We start from the raw sequence: 20,558 nt of genomic DNA on the forward strand, positions 1-20,558 counted from the left end.
GGCATCTGCCTTGACGTTCTTGACCCCTGGGCGAAAGGTAACCACGAAATTGAACCTGGTAAAAAACAATGACCATCTGGCCTGTCTAGGGTTCAGACGCTTGGCAGATTGCAGGTAAGCCAAATTCTTATGGTCTGTATACACAGTAACGGGGTGAGAAGCCCCCTCTAACCAGTGACGCCATTCTTCAAAGGCCAACTTGATAGCCAACAACTCCCTATCTCCAATATCATAATTCCTCTCTGCGACCGAAAGCTTCCTGGAGAAGAAGGCACACGGGACCCACTTGCCAGGAGAAGGACCCTGCGAAAGCACCGCCCCAACCCCCACCTCTGATGCATCAACCTCGACCACGAATGGCTGAGATACATCCGGCTGGACCAGAATGGGAGCAGACGCAAAACGCTCCTTAATAGCCGAAAAGGCCTGTAATGCCTCATCCGACCAGAAAGAGACATCAGCGCCCTTCTTGGTCATATCAGTAAGAGGTTTGACTAGCGTGGAATAATTCAAAATAAATTTTCTATAATAATTCGTAAACCCCAAAAACCGCATCAAAGCTTTCTGATTCTCCGGTCGGTCCCACTCCAGAACCGCCCGGACCTTTTCGGGGTCCATACGAAAACCGGAATCAGAAAGCATGTATCCCAAGAATGGCAGCTCTTGCACCACAAACAAACATTTCTCCAATTTGGCATATAACTTATTCTCCCGAAGGATCGTCAAAACCTGTCTCACATGATCCTGATGGGTCTTCAGATCAGGAGAATAAATTAGAATGTCATCTAGGTAGACTACTACGAACCTCCCCACCAAGTGATGAAAAATATCATTGACGAATCGCTGAAATACCGCTGGCGCATTCGTCAACCCAAAAGGCATTACCAGGTTCTCAAAATGACCCTCGTGCATATTGAAGGCCGTTTTCCACTCATCCCCCTCCTTGATCCTGATCAGATTGTATGCTCCTCTCAAATCCAACTTGGAGAACACCTTGGCTCCAACAATCTGATCAAAAAGATCAGAGATCAAAGGCAGGGGATATGGATCCCGGACTGTAATACGATTCAGCTCCCGGAAATCCAAACACGGTCTTAGTGATCCATCTTTCTTCTTCACGAAGAACAAACCTACAGCCACTGGAGACTTAGATGGTCTAATATGACCCTTTGCCAAACTCTCGGCGACATAATTTCGGATGACCTCTCTCTCGGGTTGAGATAGGTTGTAGAGCCGAGACTTAGGCGGAATGAGATTCACTGGACAATCATAGTCCCACCCTCCGAAAAGACGTCCGAAAAATCCTGAGATACTGAGGCAAGGCCGTAACGGACACTTCAGAAATAGATGTGACAAGACAATTATCCGAACAAAACTTGCTCCAACCAATGATTTGTCTCGCTTGCAAGTCTATAATTGGGTTATGTCTAGACAACCATGGCAACCCCAAAACTATTGGAGCTGGCAAATCTTTAATGACGAAACAGGAAATAATCTCAGCATGTGAATCACCCACCCTTAAATGAATACCATGAACAACGTGAGTAAGGCTCCCTTGAGAAAGAGGAGAAGAATCAATAGCAAAAACACGAATCTCGTTCTCTAACGTGCAAGTACTTAGTTCCAGGCCCTGAAGAAACAGAAAGTCAATTAAATTTTCCCCAGAACCACAATCAAGAAAAACATCAACAAACACATTCCTAGACTCTAGCGCCACCATAGCTGAAAGGAGAAAACGGGAACTGCAGGGAACTTGCATACCAGTCTGCTCCACCACACCATTCATACTACCAAGTGTGAGGGGAGGTTTTTTTTCCTCTTTTTTCTTTATCTCTTCCCCCTGTGGTTCAACATACGGACAAGAAAAAACAAAATGACCCCTCTTCCCACAATAGAAACATAGATTGTGCACTTTTCGAAAGTCTCTACTATCCGAATGGCAAGATATCTGACCTAACTGCATGGGTTCCTCCCCTACCCCAGAGTAACAAGCAATATCACCCTGGGCAGCTGGTGAAACAAAACCACACGCTGGAGGAATCCCCTGCACGGAGGGACCCTTACACCTCTCTCTGATACGTCTATCCAAACGTATAGCCAAAGACATTGCGTTCTCCAAAGTATCTGGGTATTCATGAAAAGCCAGAGCATCTTTCAACCTTTCAGATAACCCCTGACAAAACTGACTACGTAACGCGGGGTCATTCCACCCCGACTCAGTAGCCCACCTCCTAAACTCTGTGCAGTAAACCTTAGCAGTATGTTTACCCTGTAGTAAGTTACGTAATTTTGATTCTGCCATCGAAACCCGATCTGGGTCATCGTAAATCAATCCCAGGGCTTTAACCACTGACCGGAGGGCCAGAGATCCGGGCGGCAGAGAAAAAGCCCAGGATTGCACGTCCCCTTTAAGCAAAGACATGATGATACCCACCCTCTGATCCTCATTACCTGATGAAAATGGGCGCAATCAAAAGTACAAATTACATGACTCCTTGAAACGGAAAAAATCATCAGTACCCCCTGCAAATTTCTCAGGAAGAGCGACTTTAGGCTCCCCAACAATTTGACCTGTACCTGAAGCCAACACCCTCTGACACTGTGTGATCATACTACGCAGATCCGCAACCTCCAGGGACAAACCCTGCATGCGGTCAACCAGTGCATCAATTGACGCCATCACATAAACGCTGAGCAATGGCAGTCACAGTATGGCGGATTATAATGTCACGGCGGACGTGCACTCAGTATAAAAGATAACACACCAACCAGGCTCTGGACGAGAGACAGGGGAAGGGTCACCTCCTAGTTTATCCCTGACCTCTTTCCCTGCACTGCTCAGCCCACAGACAGACCTTGAAGGTAGATGTGCTGTGTCCTCCAGTCTGGACTGACAAAACCCTGAACTCCCTGAGATGGTGAAGTGGGGAGATAGGAGCAGCCTTCTCGCACAGAACCTGGATGGGATAGATGACACAAACAACCAAACTAGAAATGACACTTATCTTCTGAGAGCAGGAACTGACAGCCAACCTTCCCTCCAAACTTCCCAGACCAAAATGATCAGTATAATCCGCTCAGAGCACTTAGCTGGAGATCATTTAAACTAATGACTCCACCCAGTGCACCTGATGAGAGGCGGATCCAGCACGGCACCAAAACAAATACTAAACTCGTGCTGCTATCCTGGCCGACCTCCGCACATCGTCAGAGTGGGGCATGACACACAGTCAGACAGCATGTATCGGCACCCGGGGTCAGCCAGACAGCACGCCAATCAACGCATGCTGTTGCCACCACCAGAATGCAGTCATTGCAAAGCTCAGCAGTGTGGCATTTTTTTGTGTGTCTGCCTCTGATGACAGAGATACCATTTGCAACCTGTGCCAAAAGAAACTGAGTCGTGGGAAGTCCAACACCCACCTAGGTACAACTGCTTTGCGAAGGCACATGATCTCACATCACAAACGCCTATGGGATCAACACATGATGAGTACAAGCAGCACAGAAACTCAAAGCCACCATCCTCATCCTGGTCCAGCATCTTCAGCCACGTCAACCACTGCTGTCCTCCTTGCCCCCTCTCAACCACCCGCCACTCCGCCTTGGCTTGTCGGAACTCTTAGCCCGCCAGCTTTTACCATACAAGCTGGTGGAGTCTGAGGCCTTCAAAATATTTGTAGCTATTGGGACACCGCAGTGGAAGGTACCCGGCTGAATTTCTTTTTCACAAAAGGCAATCCCCAACCTGTACTCTATTGTGGAAAAGGAAGTCATGGCATGTCTGGCACACAGTGTTGGGGCAAGGGTCCATCTGACCACTGATACCTGGTCTGCAAAGCACGGTCAGGGCAGGTATATCACGTACACTGCGCATTGGGTAAACCTGCTGACGGCTGCCAAGCATGGAATGCGTGGCTCTGCAGAGGAGTTGCTGCCACCTCCTCTAGTCCTCCTACTCCATCCTCTTCGCTAACCTCCTCAGCTGAGTCCTCTTCTGCTGCTGCATCTTGCTCCACATCAACTGCACCCCCCAGCTCCCCAGGGGCTATTCCACATCCCGGATACGACAGTGTCACGCCATCTTGGGGTTGACTTGCCTGAAAGCAGAGAGTCACACCGGACCAGCACTCCTGTCCGCCCTGAATGCACCGGTGGATCAGTGGCTGACTCCGCACCAACTGGAGATCGGCAAAAGTGGTGTGTGACAACGGAAGCAATTTGTTGGTGGCATTGAATTTGGGCAAGTTGACACATGTGCTGTGCATGGCACATGTGTTGAATCTGATCGTACAACGCTTTGTGCATAAGTACCCAGGCTTACAGGACGTCCTCAAGCAGGTCAGGAAGGTGTGTGGCCATTTCAGGCGTTCCTACGCGGCCATGGCGCACTTTTCCGATATTCAGCGGCGAAACAACATGCCATTGAGGCGCTTGATTTGCGACAGCCCGACACATTGGAATTCAACAATCCTAATGTTCAACCGCCTGCTCCAACAAGAAAAAGCCGTCAACGAGTATTTGTATGACCGGGGTGCTAGGACAGCCTCTGCGGAGCTGGGAATTTTATTGCCACATTACTGGACGCTCATGCGCAATGCCTGTAGGCTCATGCGTCCTTTTGAGGAGGTGACAAACCTAGTCAGTCGCACTGAAGGCACCATCAGTGACATCATCCCATTTGTTTTCATCCTGGAGCGTGCCCTGCGAAGAGTGCTGGATCAGGCTGTGTATGAGCGTGAAGAGGAAGAGGAAGAGTTGTGGGCACCATCACCACCAGAAACAGCCTTATCATCATCGCTTGCTGGACCTGCGGCAACGCTGGAAGAGGAGTCTGAGGAAGAGGAGTCAGAGAAGGAATGTGGCTTTGAGGAGGAGGAAGACCAACCACAGCAGGCATCCCAGGGTGCTCGTTGTCACCTATCTGGTACCCGTGGTGTTGTACGTGGCTGGGGGGAAGAACAGACCTTCAATGAGACCAGTGAGGATGAGGAACGGGACATGAGTAGCTCGGCATCCAACCTTGTGCAAATGGGGTCTTTCATGCTGTCATGCCTGTTGAGGGACCCTCGTATAAAAAGTCTGAAGGAGAACGACCTGTACTGGGTGGCCACGCTACTAGACCCCGGTATAAGCAGAAAGTGGCTGAAATGTTACCGAATTACCGGAAGTCGGAAAAGATGCAGCAGTTCCAAAACAAGTTAAAAAGTATGCTTTACACAGCGTATAAGGGTGATGTCACAGCACAACGGGAATCTAACAGGGGAAGAGGTGAAAGTAATCCTCCTCCTACCACGACCACGCCGGCAAGGACAGGACGCTTTACAGACGTGTTGTTGATGGAGGACATGCAAAGATTTTTAAGTCCTACGCATCGCCACAGCCCTTCGGGGTCAACCCTCAGAGAACGACTCGACCGTCAGGTAGCAGACTACCTTGCCTTAACTGCAGATATCGACACTCTGAGGAGCGATGAACCCCTTGACTACTGGGTGTGCAGGCTTGCCCTGTGGCCTGAGCTATCCCAATTTGCGATAGAACTTCTGGCCTTCCCCGCTTCAAGTGTCCTGTCAGAAAGGACCTTCAGCGCAGCAGGAGGTATTGTCACTGAGAAGAGAAGTCGCCTAGGTTAAAAAAGTCTAGATTACCTCACCCTTATTAAGATGAATGAGGCATGGATCCCGAAAGGACTGACAGTGGGGGATGCATTTAACTTAAAAAGGCCTGATGAGATGCCTTGGGCTAAAAATGGTCCACAGGCTGCTGTATTTAATCTCTACATGCCGGATGACTTGCGCGACTTCTCCGCCACCAACTAGGGTTCAAGCCGCAATGTTTTAGTGCACTTTCTGCCTGGAAAACATCAATTGTTCCGACCGCTGCTACAGCAGCGGCTGCAACGATACCAAATTTTTCAGGCATGTGTACATGCCTAATTTTTCTGGCCTCTGGTGCTGCACTGTGGCTGCAAAAACAAAACAAAAAAAAAGGCACATACATGTGTCAATTCCCCTTCGTGATCGTTACCTTGTTGTGGTGAAGGGGCTTGCATATCACAATGAAGCGATCACCCCAGATGATAAGGTCGTTGCTTCATTGTGAACAGACCAAAAGCGATCGGCTGGATAATTTTGCATAGAAAAAACATTAATTTTCTTTGTGATCATCTAAGGTGATCATTAAAGCCTACTAGGCCAACAATGGGCAGAATCATTGTTTTCTGGGTCACTTAACTGTCACTGAACTACCTCAGCACGACCATAGGCTTTGAAAAACCGCCATCGCCTGCAATCTCCCAAACGTGCGCACGAGCACAGTCATCACTACACCAAGATTGACGCATAGAGGAATAAAATTTATGTCATGAGTGTGTCAACTATTGACAACTCTTTGCGGCTGTTTAAAATCTATTCGATACACATCCCCTGATAGGACGTAACAGGGAATAAAAACTATTAAGAATAGTACTACTTAACACACCACTCATATAGGGTGGCACAGTACATTGCACGGCGCACGCGCAGTGCCCCAAATTGGAGGTAAGAGGACCGACCAACCATCTTTTTCCATCTCCCGGTTCCTAAAATCTATTCCATACACCGACCCCTGATAGGGGACGTAACAGGGATTAAACTGATAGGAATAGTACTACTTAACACACCACTCATATAGGGTGGCACAGTACATTGCACGGCGCACGCGCAGTTCCCCAAATTGGAGGTAAGAGGACCGACCAACTATCTTTTTCCATCTCCCGGTTCCTAAAATCTATTTCATACACCGGCCCCTGATAGGGGACAAAACAGAGATTAAACTGGTAAGAACTGATTTTTTTAATAAAAAACAAAAGAGGACAGCCTCTGCGGAGCTGGGTATTTTTTGGCCGCGTTACTGAACGATCATGCACAATGGCTGTAGGCTCATGCATCCTTTTGCGGAGGTGACAAACCTGGTTAGTCAAACCCCCAAGCCAACATCATCGACCTCATCACATATGTGTTTTTTCTGGAGCGTGCCCTGCGAAGAGTGCTGGATCAGGCCGTAGATGAGCATGAAGAGGAAGAGTTGTGGTCACCATCACCACCAGAAGCAGACCAGTCATCGTCGATTGCTGGACCTGCGGCAACGCAGAGAGAGGAGTCTGAAGAAGAGGAGTCAGAGAAGGAAGGTGGCTTTAAGGAGGTGGAAGACCAACCACAGCAGGCGTCCCACGAGGCTTGTTGTCACCTTTCGGGGACCTTTGGTGTTGTACGTGGCTGGGTGGAGGAAGAGACCTTCAATGACGTCAGTGAGGACAAGGAACGGGACATGGCTAGCTTGATATCCAACCTTGTGCAAATGGGGAGTTTGCGGTTGTGCAAATGGACTGTTTGCGGTTGTTTGCGGTGTGTTAAACAGGGAGTTTGGTCTGTCAGAGTTTGGTCTGTCACTGTGAAGCAGGCGTAACCATTACACTACATGATCGATACAACATCATACCTGATCGTATACACACACTGGATGTTTTAAAGCAAGTTATTCCAAACAATTTAGGAATTTAAGGTGATTTATGCCCTTTATGGATTAAAACCCGACTCTGCGTCAACTACGTAATTTTCCATGGGAGTTTTGCCATGGATCCCCCTCCGGCATGCCACAGTCCAGGTGTTAGTCCCCTTGAAATAACTTTTCCATCACTATTGTGGCCAGAAAGAGTCCCTGTGGGTTTTAAAATTCGCCTGCCTATTGAAGTCTATGGCGGTTCACCCGGTTCGCGAATATTTGCGCAAATTCGCGTTCACGAACTGAAAATTTTATGTTCGCGACATCTCTAGTGGAGAGTAGCAGGGACCTGAGCAGTGCTGGAACAACGGCAGGTATTCTATCATTTACATGTAAACCATTTAATGCACATAAACCCAAAGCAATGGACATACCTGATTGTAGTTCCAAGTCATAAACGACATTTCAGTATCACTTCCCATAAATAGCACCCCTCTTTCATTTAGAACATATTCTTGTCTCTCATTCTCATCCACTAGAAACACGTCATCTTCTGAAATAAACAAATCAAACTTGTGTTAAGAGCTATATATCTAACATGCCCATAGACTACTATTGGCCAGATGAATGGCCAAAAAGAGCATTATATCAATTAAATTAAAAAGAGTAGACCAAGATTATCGGTATGAAAGAATGTACCTTGTAACCAGGGGTTGAAGAGGATGTAGAATCCACCAATAGGTTGTGGAGACGCTGCCTGCATGCTTCCGGTATTCTTAGAGACACTAAGGATATAATATCCAATTACTGCATCAGAAGGACTATTGATAGCCACCGTCAAGGCATTAGAGTTACTGGATGCTAAGACTGAGCTCCATGACTTCTGATTTGAATTTTCAAAGGGTGAAAATGTAGTTCTTGTTTTGCGTTCTTCTGATGGAGATGGACCTTGTATGAGGAGATATTTAGTATTACACTTATCAAGTTTAAACAGTAGGAGACCACACCTGGCTAATTGTAGTTGTTACTGGTCTCATGGTTTTAGAGAAAACAAGCATATCCAATATCTGTTTTAAAATGACCCTCAATAAAAAATTCACAATAATTGGGTAACAAGTTGAACGCTTACCCGGTGACCTCCATTTCATCTTTTCAGCTGCAGGTCCACCAATTTCCATGCTCCTCTTCTGTCATCCAAGATGGCAGCAGCACTTCTCAGTCTGCATACTGTGCATGTGGTAGCCCAATAGCCTTCCGTTGTCCTTGGATTGGCCAGTACTGTTCACATAAACAGTGCTGGGCAATCCAAGAACAGGGCTGGATAAGTAGGAGGTGTCTTAGGGTACTGATGCACCATTTGCATCTTACAGTCTGAGAAGCAGTGCGGCCATTTTGGATGGCAGAATAAGAGTCTAGGAACTGGAGGGTCACTTTAAGTCTTGCAATGCAAAGAGCCATTCTCAGCCTCATTTATAGTCTTTAAAGAGGAGATGTCACCTCTCCTGAAACGTCTGTTTTAATAATTACTTTCCTTTTCTTATGTAATAACAATTCTCGAACATATATTCTTATGACTCTAAGTTGTGCCATTTCTCTATTTTTCCTGACAGAAGTGTATGAATGAACTTCCAGCAATCTGCAATAAAGGTCCAGCTCGGTATTACCAGTTTGGTGTGTGTCCTGCACAGTCTGAAACTGGCAGCACTGATTTGATAGGGGAAACCACACCAACTGGTAACACCAGTTATAGCTTCATTGCAGACTGCTGGAAATTCAAAAGAAGAAAGGCACAACAAAGAATTATAATAGAATTGTTATTACAAGGAGGATACAAATAGTTACTAAAACATACAGTCAGGAGAGGTAACAGGTCCTCTTTAGCTTATGATGGATATCATATCAATTTATGGTGAAACTTCACACACTTTGGACATTCACAGAAAGTTCCCTGAACAAAGGATAGCCATATCTGTAATGGTCATTGATCAGCTCTTCTGCACAAAGGGCAACCCACCTATTCGAGCTAGATTGCGTGCCCCATTGCTACCTCTGGGGGTGTAGTAACTGTAATGGCTACTATAAGTATAGTTAGCCCTGTACTGAGAATCGGTTTGAGCTACGGTTTTTAGATTGACAATCCAGATACACCTTGGTAATAACTTTGAAACAGCATTTATTATGTCCGTTGCATGAAATAAATACAGTAGGTTAAAGACACATTAGCATGCTGTATGAAGGTGAGCCTGAAAAGCAATGGAATGATCTGACACTTCAGCTTGTAGAAGTCAAGTCATGACTGACATTTGTCCATGCCGGGATCGAAAGTTAATTACACTCCATCTATTCCTAATGTGATAAATGTTAAATGATGGATTTACTAAAGGGCTATACAGCTTAGAAAATTGATATTCATACACCCCATCCGGAAATTTAAGTTAAAGGAGTATTTCCATTTCAACATTTATGGCATGTCTACGGAATATGCCACAAATGTCTGATAAACACAGATCCTATCCTTCGGCTGCTGTGAAGGGGGAGATGGCTGCACATACTAAGCTCTCTTCATTTACTTCTTTGGGAGTTCCAAAAGTTGCCAAGTAAGCATGCTTGGCTACAGGGCGTGCCAGCACCCGGCATACCCTGGCAAGGGCTGGGGCCCACTGCTCCTGGGGGGGCCACTGCGCTGCTATGGGAGCTTTTATCAATACAGATGGAAGCGCTCATTGCTGGAGCACAGGGAGCTGCAGTCATTGCATTCACTAACTGCAGCTCCAGGGGTGTAGCTATCATGGAAGCCACTGCTTCGAGCCCTGAGGGCAGAAGGGGCCCAGGAGCAGTAGCAGGGCTGCAGCGGCAGAATAGAGCAAGAGAGCATCAACAGCATTCAGAGTCCGGCTGCTGCTGTCCCCTTACAAGCTCCTGTGCTGCGGAGCTTCAGACAGGCCCCCTCTTCACTCTGTTCAGGAGAGCAGGACATTCTGCCTTACCAGCTTCAGACATGCCCCCTCTACACAGGACGTCCAGACACGCCCCCTTCAGACACGCCCCCTCTACACAGGACGTCCAGACACGCCCCCTTCAGACACGCCCCCTCTACACAGGACGTGCTGCCTGAGGAGAGAGACCGGCAGGGCTGGAGCAGAAGTGTGAAGACAGTCTGTGAGTGAGTCTGCACTGTGACTGTCTCTTCTCTGTGGGACGATGCTGCTGGATGCTGTAGCAGACCAGCAGCTTCATGCTATGTAGTTGTTATACTGCCTCATTACGCAGTTTGCCTCCATGTCACCTGCCCCTGCCCCCCTTATTCTGTCCTATCTCATCCTCATGGAGCCCCTGCTGTCTCCTTTCCTCCTTCATGTATCCAGAGCTCCTGTTTCACCCTCCTATCTCCTATTGCTGCCCTGCGCAGACCTCCTGCTCCTTCCACCAACTTGCTGTGTCCACCCCTCCTGTCCATCCAGTGTCCCGGTCACCTGTCTCACTCCTCTGCCTCTCTTTATGGTGGTGTGTAAACCTCATGCACCATAAGGACCTTCTAATGTCACAGGGTCATGTGACTTTTCACCCCACCCCATACTGTGCCCCCTTATACCCTGCATTGTGCCCTCTTACCATACCCTGTAAAGTGCCCTCTTATACCCTTTTCTTTAGTCACTGTATGGTGGTGCTATCCAGTTACCGCATAGCAGTGTTATCCAGTTACTGTATGGCGGTTTTATCCAGACACTGCATGGAAGTATCCAGTCACTGTATGGTGGTGTTATCCAATAACTGTATGGCCATAACTGTGTCCCCTTCCCTGCCCATGCCACCTTTTTTAGACCTGGCATGAGTGGGGAAAGATTGCAGATTGTGGCCCAAAGGACCTTTGCGCCACAATCTTTGTCAGAAATACGCCTAATATAGGCGTGATGTGATGTGAACCCATCGGAGGTGCGGTATGAGGGGGGTTCGTACAAAAATTTGCTCTGGGGCCCAGTCAGTTCTAGCTAGTGAGGGCCTCTTATACAGTATAATGACCCCAGTGCCCCCCTATTTAATATAATGATCCCCAATGACCCTCCATTCAGTATAATGACCCCCAGTGACCACATACAGTATAATGACCCCCAGTGCCTCCTCCATACAGTATAACCCCCAGTGTGGGGCCACTGGGGGGTCATTTTTCTGAATGGGGGGCAACCGAGGGTCATTATTCTGAATGGAGGGCCACTGTGGGGTCATTTTACTTTGTGGAGGGCCACTGGGGCTTATTATACTGTGTGTGGGGGCATTAGGGGGATCATTATACTGTGTAAAGGGCCCCTAGTGGTCATTATACTGTATCGGGGCCACTGGGGGTCTTTATACAGTGTGGAAGCCATAGGGGTACATGTAAATGTCAAAAAATGCCACAAGGGGGCCCAGTAAGATTTATCGCCCAAGGGCCAACATGAACGTGGAGCTGTCCTTGCTTGGCTATTTTCAAAACCTCCATAGAAGTGAATGAGCCAACCATATATGCACCGTGATCTCTCCATTCAGAGCAGCTGCAAGATGGGATTCATTGGTGAGACAACCCATTGGTTTGAATGAGCAGTGTAATACTCACTGGAAATGTAACGTTTACTGTCGTGTTTCCCTAGAGACTACAACTGATGTTGTAGAGATGCTGCATGTTCCCGGAGGTGACACTTTGTGATCAGCTTATAGTCAAGGTACTTTTGTAGTAAGTTGGTGTTGACCAAATTGGAGAACCATTTTAAGGGTCCCTTTTTACAGTCCTGCACAGGAGAGCTACATAAGTTCTAACATGCACATAGATGTGACCCGACTTGATAATTATGCTTCATGTTTGTAGAACACACCGTTAAAGGGGTATTCCCATCTGGACATTTATGGCATACCCACAAGATATGACATAAATGTCCTATCGGTGGGAGTCCCACCTCTGGGACCTCATGTCACCTTAACAGCAGGATACGACTCCCACTGCAGTGAATAGAGAGTTGGCTACACATTGCATGACTCTCTCCATTCATTGCAATGGGACTTCTGAAAATAGCTCAGCATGCTTACTTGGCTACTGTAAAAATGTTGCTACTGTTGAAATTGGAGTGAATGGAGAGAGCCATGCATGCATAGCCACCTCTCCATTCACTGCAGCACACAATATAGGGTCCCATTCTTGAGAAAGGAGTTGACTAGTAGGTGTCCCGCACTGATCAGATATTGATAACATATCCTGTGGATATGCCATAAATGTCCACTTGGGAATAGATGTCGCCATGGTAGTAAGAATCAACACATATGTGTCCCTTGTATAGAGGCAGGTCAGACTGGTGTAATATATTGCCCTGCAGAATATAAAGTGCCTTGTGGGCATAACTTCTTTACAGATGCATGCGATACACATGACCTGTGATGGATGGCATCCGAGCACCACTTAAGTGCCAGGCTAATAACACATGTAATTCTTCAAACTGGCAGTAATTCGTAGTGTATGTTCCAAAATTATCATCGTCATCAAATGAATTTAGGCTTATTTTGAGAAGGTGTGAGGGAGAAGAAAAGTAAAACCCATTAACTTTATATTTCTCTTACCAGTCTCAGTTATGAATATAACTTTCTCTCCAGACTGTAGAGGTCGGTTGAAATGCAATGTGATGGTGAAGGGTTGACCTCTCCTGAGGATGAGTGCTTCGTTGTCAAAGGCATCGGTACGATGGTTTGTCTTATTAGTAGAGAGAGACCAATCACAACCGTTGACCTGTAAATCTGTAAGAAAAAAGGCAGAAGGAAATAACCTAAAACTAATAATAGTAAAAAAGTAACAGTAAGTTTTAGCTGTCTCATCCACCACTGTTTTTGACCCTTTAGATTTAGGTTGATCCATTTAGCTATTCTACAATCACTATAAATCTCAATTTTGATGTTTTATCTCAGGAAAGAAGAAAGAAACATTTTTCAATTGTTGTGCGCATTCTACATTACAAAATGTTCTATCCCATAATTGGTCTTTGATTCTGATGGGTATATGATGTGAGTACTCATGATGTCACTTGCACATCTCAGGTAATTTATGGAGTCGGTGTCTGTCATGTCTTCTATAATTTGGAGCCTTATTCATCACTGAATTATTGCATTTATTTAAATCAAGGCAATTGTTGAAATTATACAGTGTGCGTTAATGAGAAGTCATGTCTTGTGTGAGCTGAAAGTCAGGCTGAGCTGTGGGATAATAATAGCTTAAATTTCATACAATGGTGTACCAAGAGTTCACAAGGGATAAGGAAACCTCAATAGTCTTGGCTAGAAAAGGGAGCCTGAGCCGACTCTATGAAACTCGTTACTAAACTATTGGCTAGAGATAAGCGAAATTTAGGAAAATTCTATTCGGCTGCTTCGCCAAATTTTACAAAAAAATTTGCTTCATGATGAATTACTTCACCACGAAGCGCATTTTTTGTAAGTAGTGGGTGCAATGACCAGTAGCTGCGATACAGCCACTCCCTATCATTGTACCCTACAGATGCCACGTTCATACATGATCGCGTCATCCGAGAATAAAAGCAGTGTAAAATTAACAGAAAAAAAATAATTAAATCATGCTTACCGCCTCTATTTGCTCGTGATGGGCCGGCCACCGACATCATGCTTGAAGATCTGGAGCCATACATCACAACGCACAGAATTTCGACCGAGATCTTTAACCAAGATGGTGGCGGCCGGCCCGTTGCGAGCAAATGGAGGACGGAAGTATGATTTTTTTTGTTTTTTACACTATTTCAGGTTTAATCAATTTGCTACCACGAAGCACAAGGAAATTCGGCTTTGGGAGAATCAAATTTATCCTGAAATTCGGATCAAATTCCACTTCGTTGGATTCGATTCGTTCAACTCTAATATTGGTATTTGATTGGCAAGCGATAATTATTGAAAGGGTTTGTTTCTGTAATAAATGTAGCGCCCCATGCAAAATGTTTCTGTATGCTACCAGCCTTCCATGGACCTGTAAGTATGTTTATGTCCTACTTTCTATCCTACATAATAGTTTTCAATAATTTTGTATACCTCCCACCACTGCGCCAATTCTTCCAATAGTGTCATTACTTGTTTATATATATATATTTCATAAAGCCCTGTTTTTTAGGGGATCATAGAATAGGCTCTCAATCTCTAACCAGTGGGTTGCCGACTCCTGGAACCCTTGCCAATCAGCTGTTTGAAGAGTCCATGGTGCTCCAGTGAGTGCTGCGGCCGCATCACACTTTACATTATATTGTGGTTGTGAGTGGTCTTGCAGCCCAGACTAGAGATGGGTGAATCAATTCTAATCTTACTGGATTAGTTACGAATTTCACAAAATGTGTCAGCAACCTAATTCTTTTCAGACAAATCGCATAAAAAAGGTAACCAGCGTCATTTTACTGTGAATATTGACAGGGAGAAAGAAGATGGAGGATCACATGACACTGGGAGGAAGTGGTGGAGACCTTGCCCTGATTGGCTCAGAGGCTGAAGGTCAGCCTGATCAGCCAACCAAGAGGAAGTATTCAGCCAGGTTCTTCTGCAAGTTGCCATTCAACTTGAGACCTGAAATTATGTCTTATGGCAGTATCTGAAAAAAAGCTATTACAGAAACATGGACTTTAATCAGGGAAAGCATATAGAGAGAGTAAGGGACTGGACACGCAGAGTTTTGTGTTTCTGCATTACAAAATCCTGTAAGAAAATAATATTTTTCTGCATGAAGAGGCAACCAGCTTTATTTTTTGTAAAAATGTTTGTATAGTTAATAGACTTACTTTCAGCACCCCAATAGCATATACACTGCTAAAAACACTGAGCGATTGCATTTTTTTTTTCTAAAAACCTGTTTAAATTTACAGTTTGTTGTTTTGTATTTCAGTGCATTATACCCATGTTACTGGACATGTTGTGTATTACTACAAGATAACGGCAGTTACATCTAAGATATTTTACTGTAAAAATTGTACTCTTAGGCCTCATGCACACTTCCGTTGTTGTGTTCCGTTCCGCAAAATGGGGTTCCGTTGTTCCGTGATCCGTTTTTGTTTCCGTGTGTCTTCCTTTATTTTTGGAGGATCACCAGACATGAAGGAAAGTAAAAAAAAAGTCTAAGTCAAGTTTGCCATGCAAATGATAGGAAAAAACGGACACGGTCCCATTGACTTGAATGGGTCCGCGAACCGTTTTCCGTTATAAAAATAGGACAGGTTATATTTTTTTGACAAACTGGAACCACGGATCATGGACGTGGATGACAAACGGTGCATTAGCCGAGTTTTCCACGGACCCATTGAAAGTCAATGGGTGCGCAGAAAATCACGAAAAACGGAACAACGGACACAGAATAAAACAACGGTCGTGTGCATGAGGCCTTATACCCATGTTTGTGAACACATGATTGTAACAGATCATGTAGTTCAAACACCTTTTAATGTTAGGGAACACAATATTGCAATAGACTTTATAGTTGAAAGATATTTTACTACAAAAACTGCCTTCTTATACCCATGTTAGTGAACGTATTTTATTACTGCAATATACCATATAGTTCAAACACATTTATTGCGAAAACTGCATTTTTATACTCTTGCTAGTGAACATATTATATTATTACAATATACCGTGTATTTCAAGCAAATTTTACTGCAAAAATGGACTTCTTATACCAGTGTTAGTGAACACATTATACTACTGCAACATGCCGTGCAGTTCAAACACATCTTACTGCAGAAACTGCCTTCTTGTTAGTGACACATTCTATTACTGCAATATACTGTTTAGTTCAAACACATTTTATTGCAAAAACTGAATTATTATACACGTGTTAGTGAATACATTCTATTACTCAAATTATCATGTAGTTTAAACACATGTTACTACAAAAACTTCCTTATTACCCAAGTAAATTGTCAATATTACTGTTCAGTGTGTTTGTTGAAATTTTACTAGTACTGTTCAATAATCTGTGTACCAAACCTGTGACTTTTCATTTATGGGAAACCCGTGAGTTTTACTTTATAGGCCTCATAATAAAATGTCTGAAAAAAGGAGAGTGGAAATGAAAGACCCATGCCTAGTAGCAGTAGTAGCAGCACCAACCATCTGGCCAGTAGTAGTAGGCCACAGTTCTCCCAGCTTTTGATAGGCACCACATTATTATTGAGGACAAAGAGGAAGAGATTGTGGATTGGATGGCTCACTCTTCCTCTCAGTTACAGCAAAGTTGATTTTGAGGTCACCTCTGAATCTGACACTGTGTCTTGGAGCCAGGGGTCACAGCATTCATCCTGTATGGCCCATGAGAAGCCTTTCACTTTCACCACTTCTGCCTTCACTGCCCTCTCCTAGTGGGGCAGTGAAGACAAAACCCCATATGGAAAATACTCAAGACAGTCTCTCTAAAGAGAGTTGTGTGAGCACAGTTAGCATTTGCACTGCCATGAGAAGGAGGTTCGGGGGGGGGGGGGGCGACCCCATGCGCAGCTATATTGGTGGTGATACTAGTGGCACTTATAGCCATGGTGGTGGTAGAAGGGGCAGTGATAACAACTGTCTAACTCTGGACAAATACTGAGAAAAGAATCAGGAGGGAGGCCAAGCATGCCACAATGGCATATCACAGTCTGATAAAAGTGGTGAGGAGGGTGAGGACTCAGATGATGACTGTGTGTTGGACAGGCCCTGGAAGCCAGATCAGGGTGCTGAGGAGGAGGTGATGTCAGAGGAGAAGGTGTTGGCTGTGGCAATGTCAATAAAGAGCAGCGGCAACGTATGGCCAGAACCTCCCAAAAAATGCAAGGGCAAGATCTGCCTCTATTATGGCCAGCTCAGGAAATGGTGATGCCACTTATACTGTGGGCACAGATTAAAAATGTGCCAGAGCTCGACTGCTGCTAGCTCTGAGCGAGTGTCTCCCATCTGGCAGTTTTTTTCCATAGTGCCAGAAGACAAAAGTATTGTCATGTGCAAGATCTGTAGGATTTAAATAAGCCATGGGTGTTGACACAAAAACGTAGGCACCATGGCTCTATTGCAGCACATAATGTGGCATTGTCACGCCCGTGTGTGGGAGGGAGACACCACACCAGACAAAGAAGGAGAGGGAACAAGGAACAAGAACTGAAAGCTAGAGAAGAAAGCAGGACACCCCCTAGTCAAACCCCTAGTAACAGTCCTGACTGGCTATCAGGATTAGAGATGAGCGATTCAAAGCAGGAAAAATTTGATTCGCACCAAAGCCGAATTTCCTCATGCTTCGTGATAATGAATCACATTTTTTCCTAAAATGGCTGCTGCATGTGTGAGGACATGGACAAGGAACTCTGGGAAGGCGGGATCACCCATAATGCCATGCATGCAGCCAATCAGCAGCCAGCCAGCCCTGTGATGTCACAGTCCTATAAATAGCCTCATCTTGGATTCTGCCATTTACCAGCGTACTTAGTGAAGGGAGAGGCGTCAGCAGGCGCTAGGGACAGTGTTAGAAAAAACTTCATTGTGCTAAAAAACTATTTACAAGTTACAGGGAAAGATTATTCAAGGTGTAGGGAAAGGATAGGGAGGAATCATTCCACAGAATTTATGTAGAACAGGGTTCATTAAGGGAGGTTACAGCCTGGGTAATAGGAGCAACCTTGCTGCACTGACGGGGGATCCAAATTGCCAGTATACAGCTCTGTAATAACAGCAAATCGTTCTTATTGGGGTACAAGTGCTGTTTGATACAGGCATTAACAGGGTTTATTACAAGGAAATATTTCTAGGTCTTATTTGCCCTTGTGCGTTGCAGTTATATGTTCTAAAGCATTTTTTTGTCTTGTATTAGTGGGTAAAAAGGACTTTTTGTCGTGTATTAGTGGCAAAAGTGAAATATATTTGCCGTTCAGCAGTGCAGTTATATGTTCTAAAGCCCTTTTTGGTGTGTATTAGTGGGGAAAAAGAAAAAGGGCTTATTACTAGCTGTTGTGTGGTGAAGTGAGAAAATTACAGCCCTTTTTGGTGTGTATTAGTGGCAAAAAAAATATTTGCAGTTCAGCTGTGAAGTACCATTGTACTATAGCCATTTACAGGGTGTATTAATAGGATAGATACGTATGTCCTATTAGCCGTTCTGCGGTGAATTGTGATTGTTATATTTATTTTTTGGGGGTGTATTAATAGGAAAAAGAATATTTCTTATTAGCCGATCTGCACTGAACCGACATTGTTATACTGCCATTGTTGGGGTGTATAATGCAATGAGTTTACATTGTCATACAGACCTTGTTGTGCTGTATTAATAGCAAAATAAGTATGTGTTATTAGCCATTCTGCAGTGAATTTACATTGTCATTCAGTGGGGAAATTTGCTTGTGAAACAGCCTTTTTGGGGAAAATTGATGGGTGATTGTAGATTTCCTTTTGCTGTACGGACCAAATTACGTCGATTAGCCATTCATTGGGGAATTTTTTTGTGAAACAGCCTTTTTTGGGAAAATTGATGGGTGATTGTAGACTTTCTTTTGCTGTATGGACCGAATTATGTCGATTAGCCCTTCGTTGGGGAATTTTTTTGTGAAACAGTCTTTTTTGGGAAAATTGTCCGGTACCTGTAACTACGGTCAAAGACAATATACTGTATGTCCTTCACGTATATGCCAATTAAACAATTGCCAGACTGCATGAAACATAAATATACTTTATTAACACAATTAATAAATGACAATCCATATATAAAACCAAGTGCAGGGAAAAGGCGACATCCACAGTAGAAGACACAAATGGTGACTTAATCCCTCATATACATGAAAATAAAGTGCAAGTGAATAGTGCATATAAACATCCAATATATGCAAAACATTTACCCATTATGTGTCTCCTCTGGGATGGAGCCAGCCCCGCTGCGCATTTAGGCGAACCTTCGTCTGGGGGTCCTTTACGGCCCACTGGGTAAATGTGGTTCCTGCCCAGCCACACCAGCAACTTGGCCAGGTGACGCCGCTTCTGCCTCCACGTTCTCACGCCGTTGGTCCTGCGACAATGTCCGCCTCTACCTTCTCATCCTCCACCATGTACTCAGCCTCCACTGCAGGGACAATTGCATACTGATGGATTACTGACCAAATGCTGACCGAGTGAAGGTGGATGCTCCACAGACAGGATCCGTTTTTTGGGGGTTATTGTTCTGATGGATCAGAGGAAGGGCAAAATAATCAGAGACATCAACACAAACTTACTGCTGAGACCCTCTCCACTCTGTCGGGGGGCTCTACTTGTATAAGCATTTAATATGTGGTATCAGCTGATGAGGGTGTAAAAGGAGTGCGCTTCTTCTTGACGCTAACATCGACCTGTAAGGCTGACTCATAGTATAATTTCACTACCACAGCAGACTCCCTATGCGTGTTACTGCCAGGCATAGTGTTCTACACCACTATAAAGGCTCTCTGCAGCCAGGAAATAGCCGTTTTTTAAACTAAATTAGACATAAATACATTTTAAAAAGATTCGGCAAACCGGCCGAATTGACTTTTTGAAAAATTTGCTCATCTCTAATCAGTATGAACAGACTCCAAAGGTAGGTGAGGTCATATGCAGGAGTACCTAGAGTCCTAACTCACCCTATAAGACCTTGGCGATAGTGACAGGACTGAGACTACCTCTTCCTCCAGAAAGGAAGGATGAACAGGAGTCTTCCTCAGACCTACAACAAAGGGCAGGGGATAAACAACACACCGATAAACCAAAACAAAATTCAAAAAGGAAAGGAAACATTTAACTTTATAGTAGCTATGGCAGCAACAGGAACTCAGCCGAGAACTAAACACCAGCAGACCACAGATACCACTGAAGCAATAAACCGCACAGCATTGTGAGAGACGCAACTATAATTGAAGAAAGTTAAATGACCACAATAGCAACACCTGGATGTTAGAGGTGTGGCCAGTATCAGAAACAACACAGATGCCTATTGATCCCCAAGGAAACCTGTCAGATCAAAGCACGTGTTGCCAGTCACACAGATCTTCTGTCACCCACTCTTGTGGGGACGTCCGTATGTCTCAGTAAGTCCGTGACAGGCATTA

The 20,558-nt window shown here is 44.9% G+C and overlaps 1 protein-coding gene across 1 annotated transcript in view; it reads right to left on the reverse strand.

Moving 5' to 3' along the window:
* LOC121003831 (protein-glutamine gamma-glutamyltransferase E-like) overlaps positions 1–20,558 on the reverse strand; it is a 113,754-nt gene that overhangs the window by 49,840 nt on the left and 43,356 nt on the right. Inside the window, exons 2-4 of the mRNA XM_040435747.1 lie at positions 13,066–13,239; positions 8,182–8,430; positions 7,917–8,035 (exon numbers count right to left, since the gene is read on the reverse strand). Of these exons, the coding sequence (XP_040291681.1) occupies positions 7,917–8,035; positions 8,182–8,430; positions 13,066–13,239 (542 nt within the window). The remainder of the gene's footprint in view (positions 1–7,916; positions 8,036–8,181; positions 8,431–13,065; positions 13,240–20,558) is intronic.

This window comes from Bufo bufo, chromosome 6, assembly GCF_905171765.1.
Source record: "Bufo bufo chromosome 6, aBufBuf1.1, whole genome shotgun sequence".
NCBI classification, from domain to species: domain Eukaryota; kingdom Metazoa; phylum Chordata; class Amphibia; order Anura; family Bufonidae; genus Bufo; species Bufo bufo.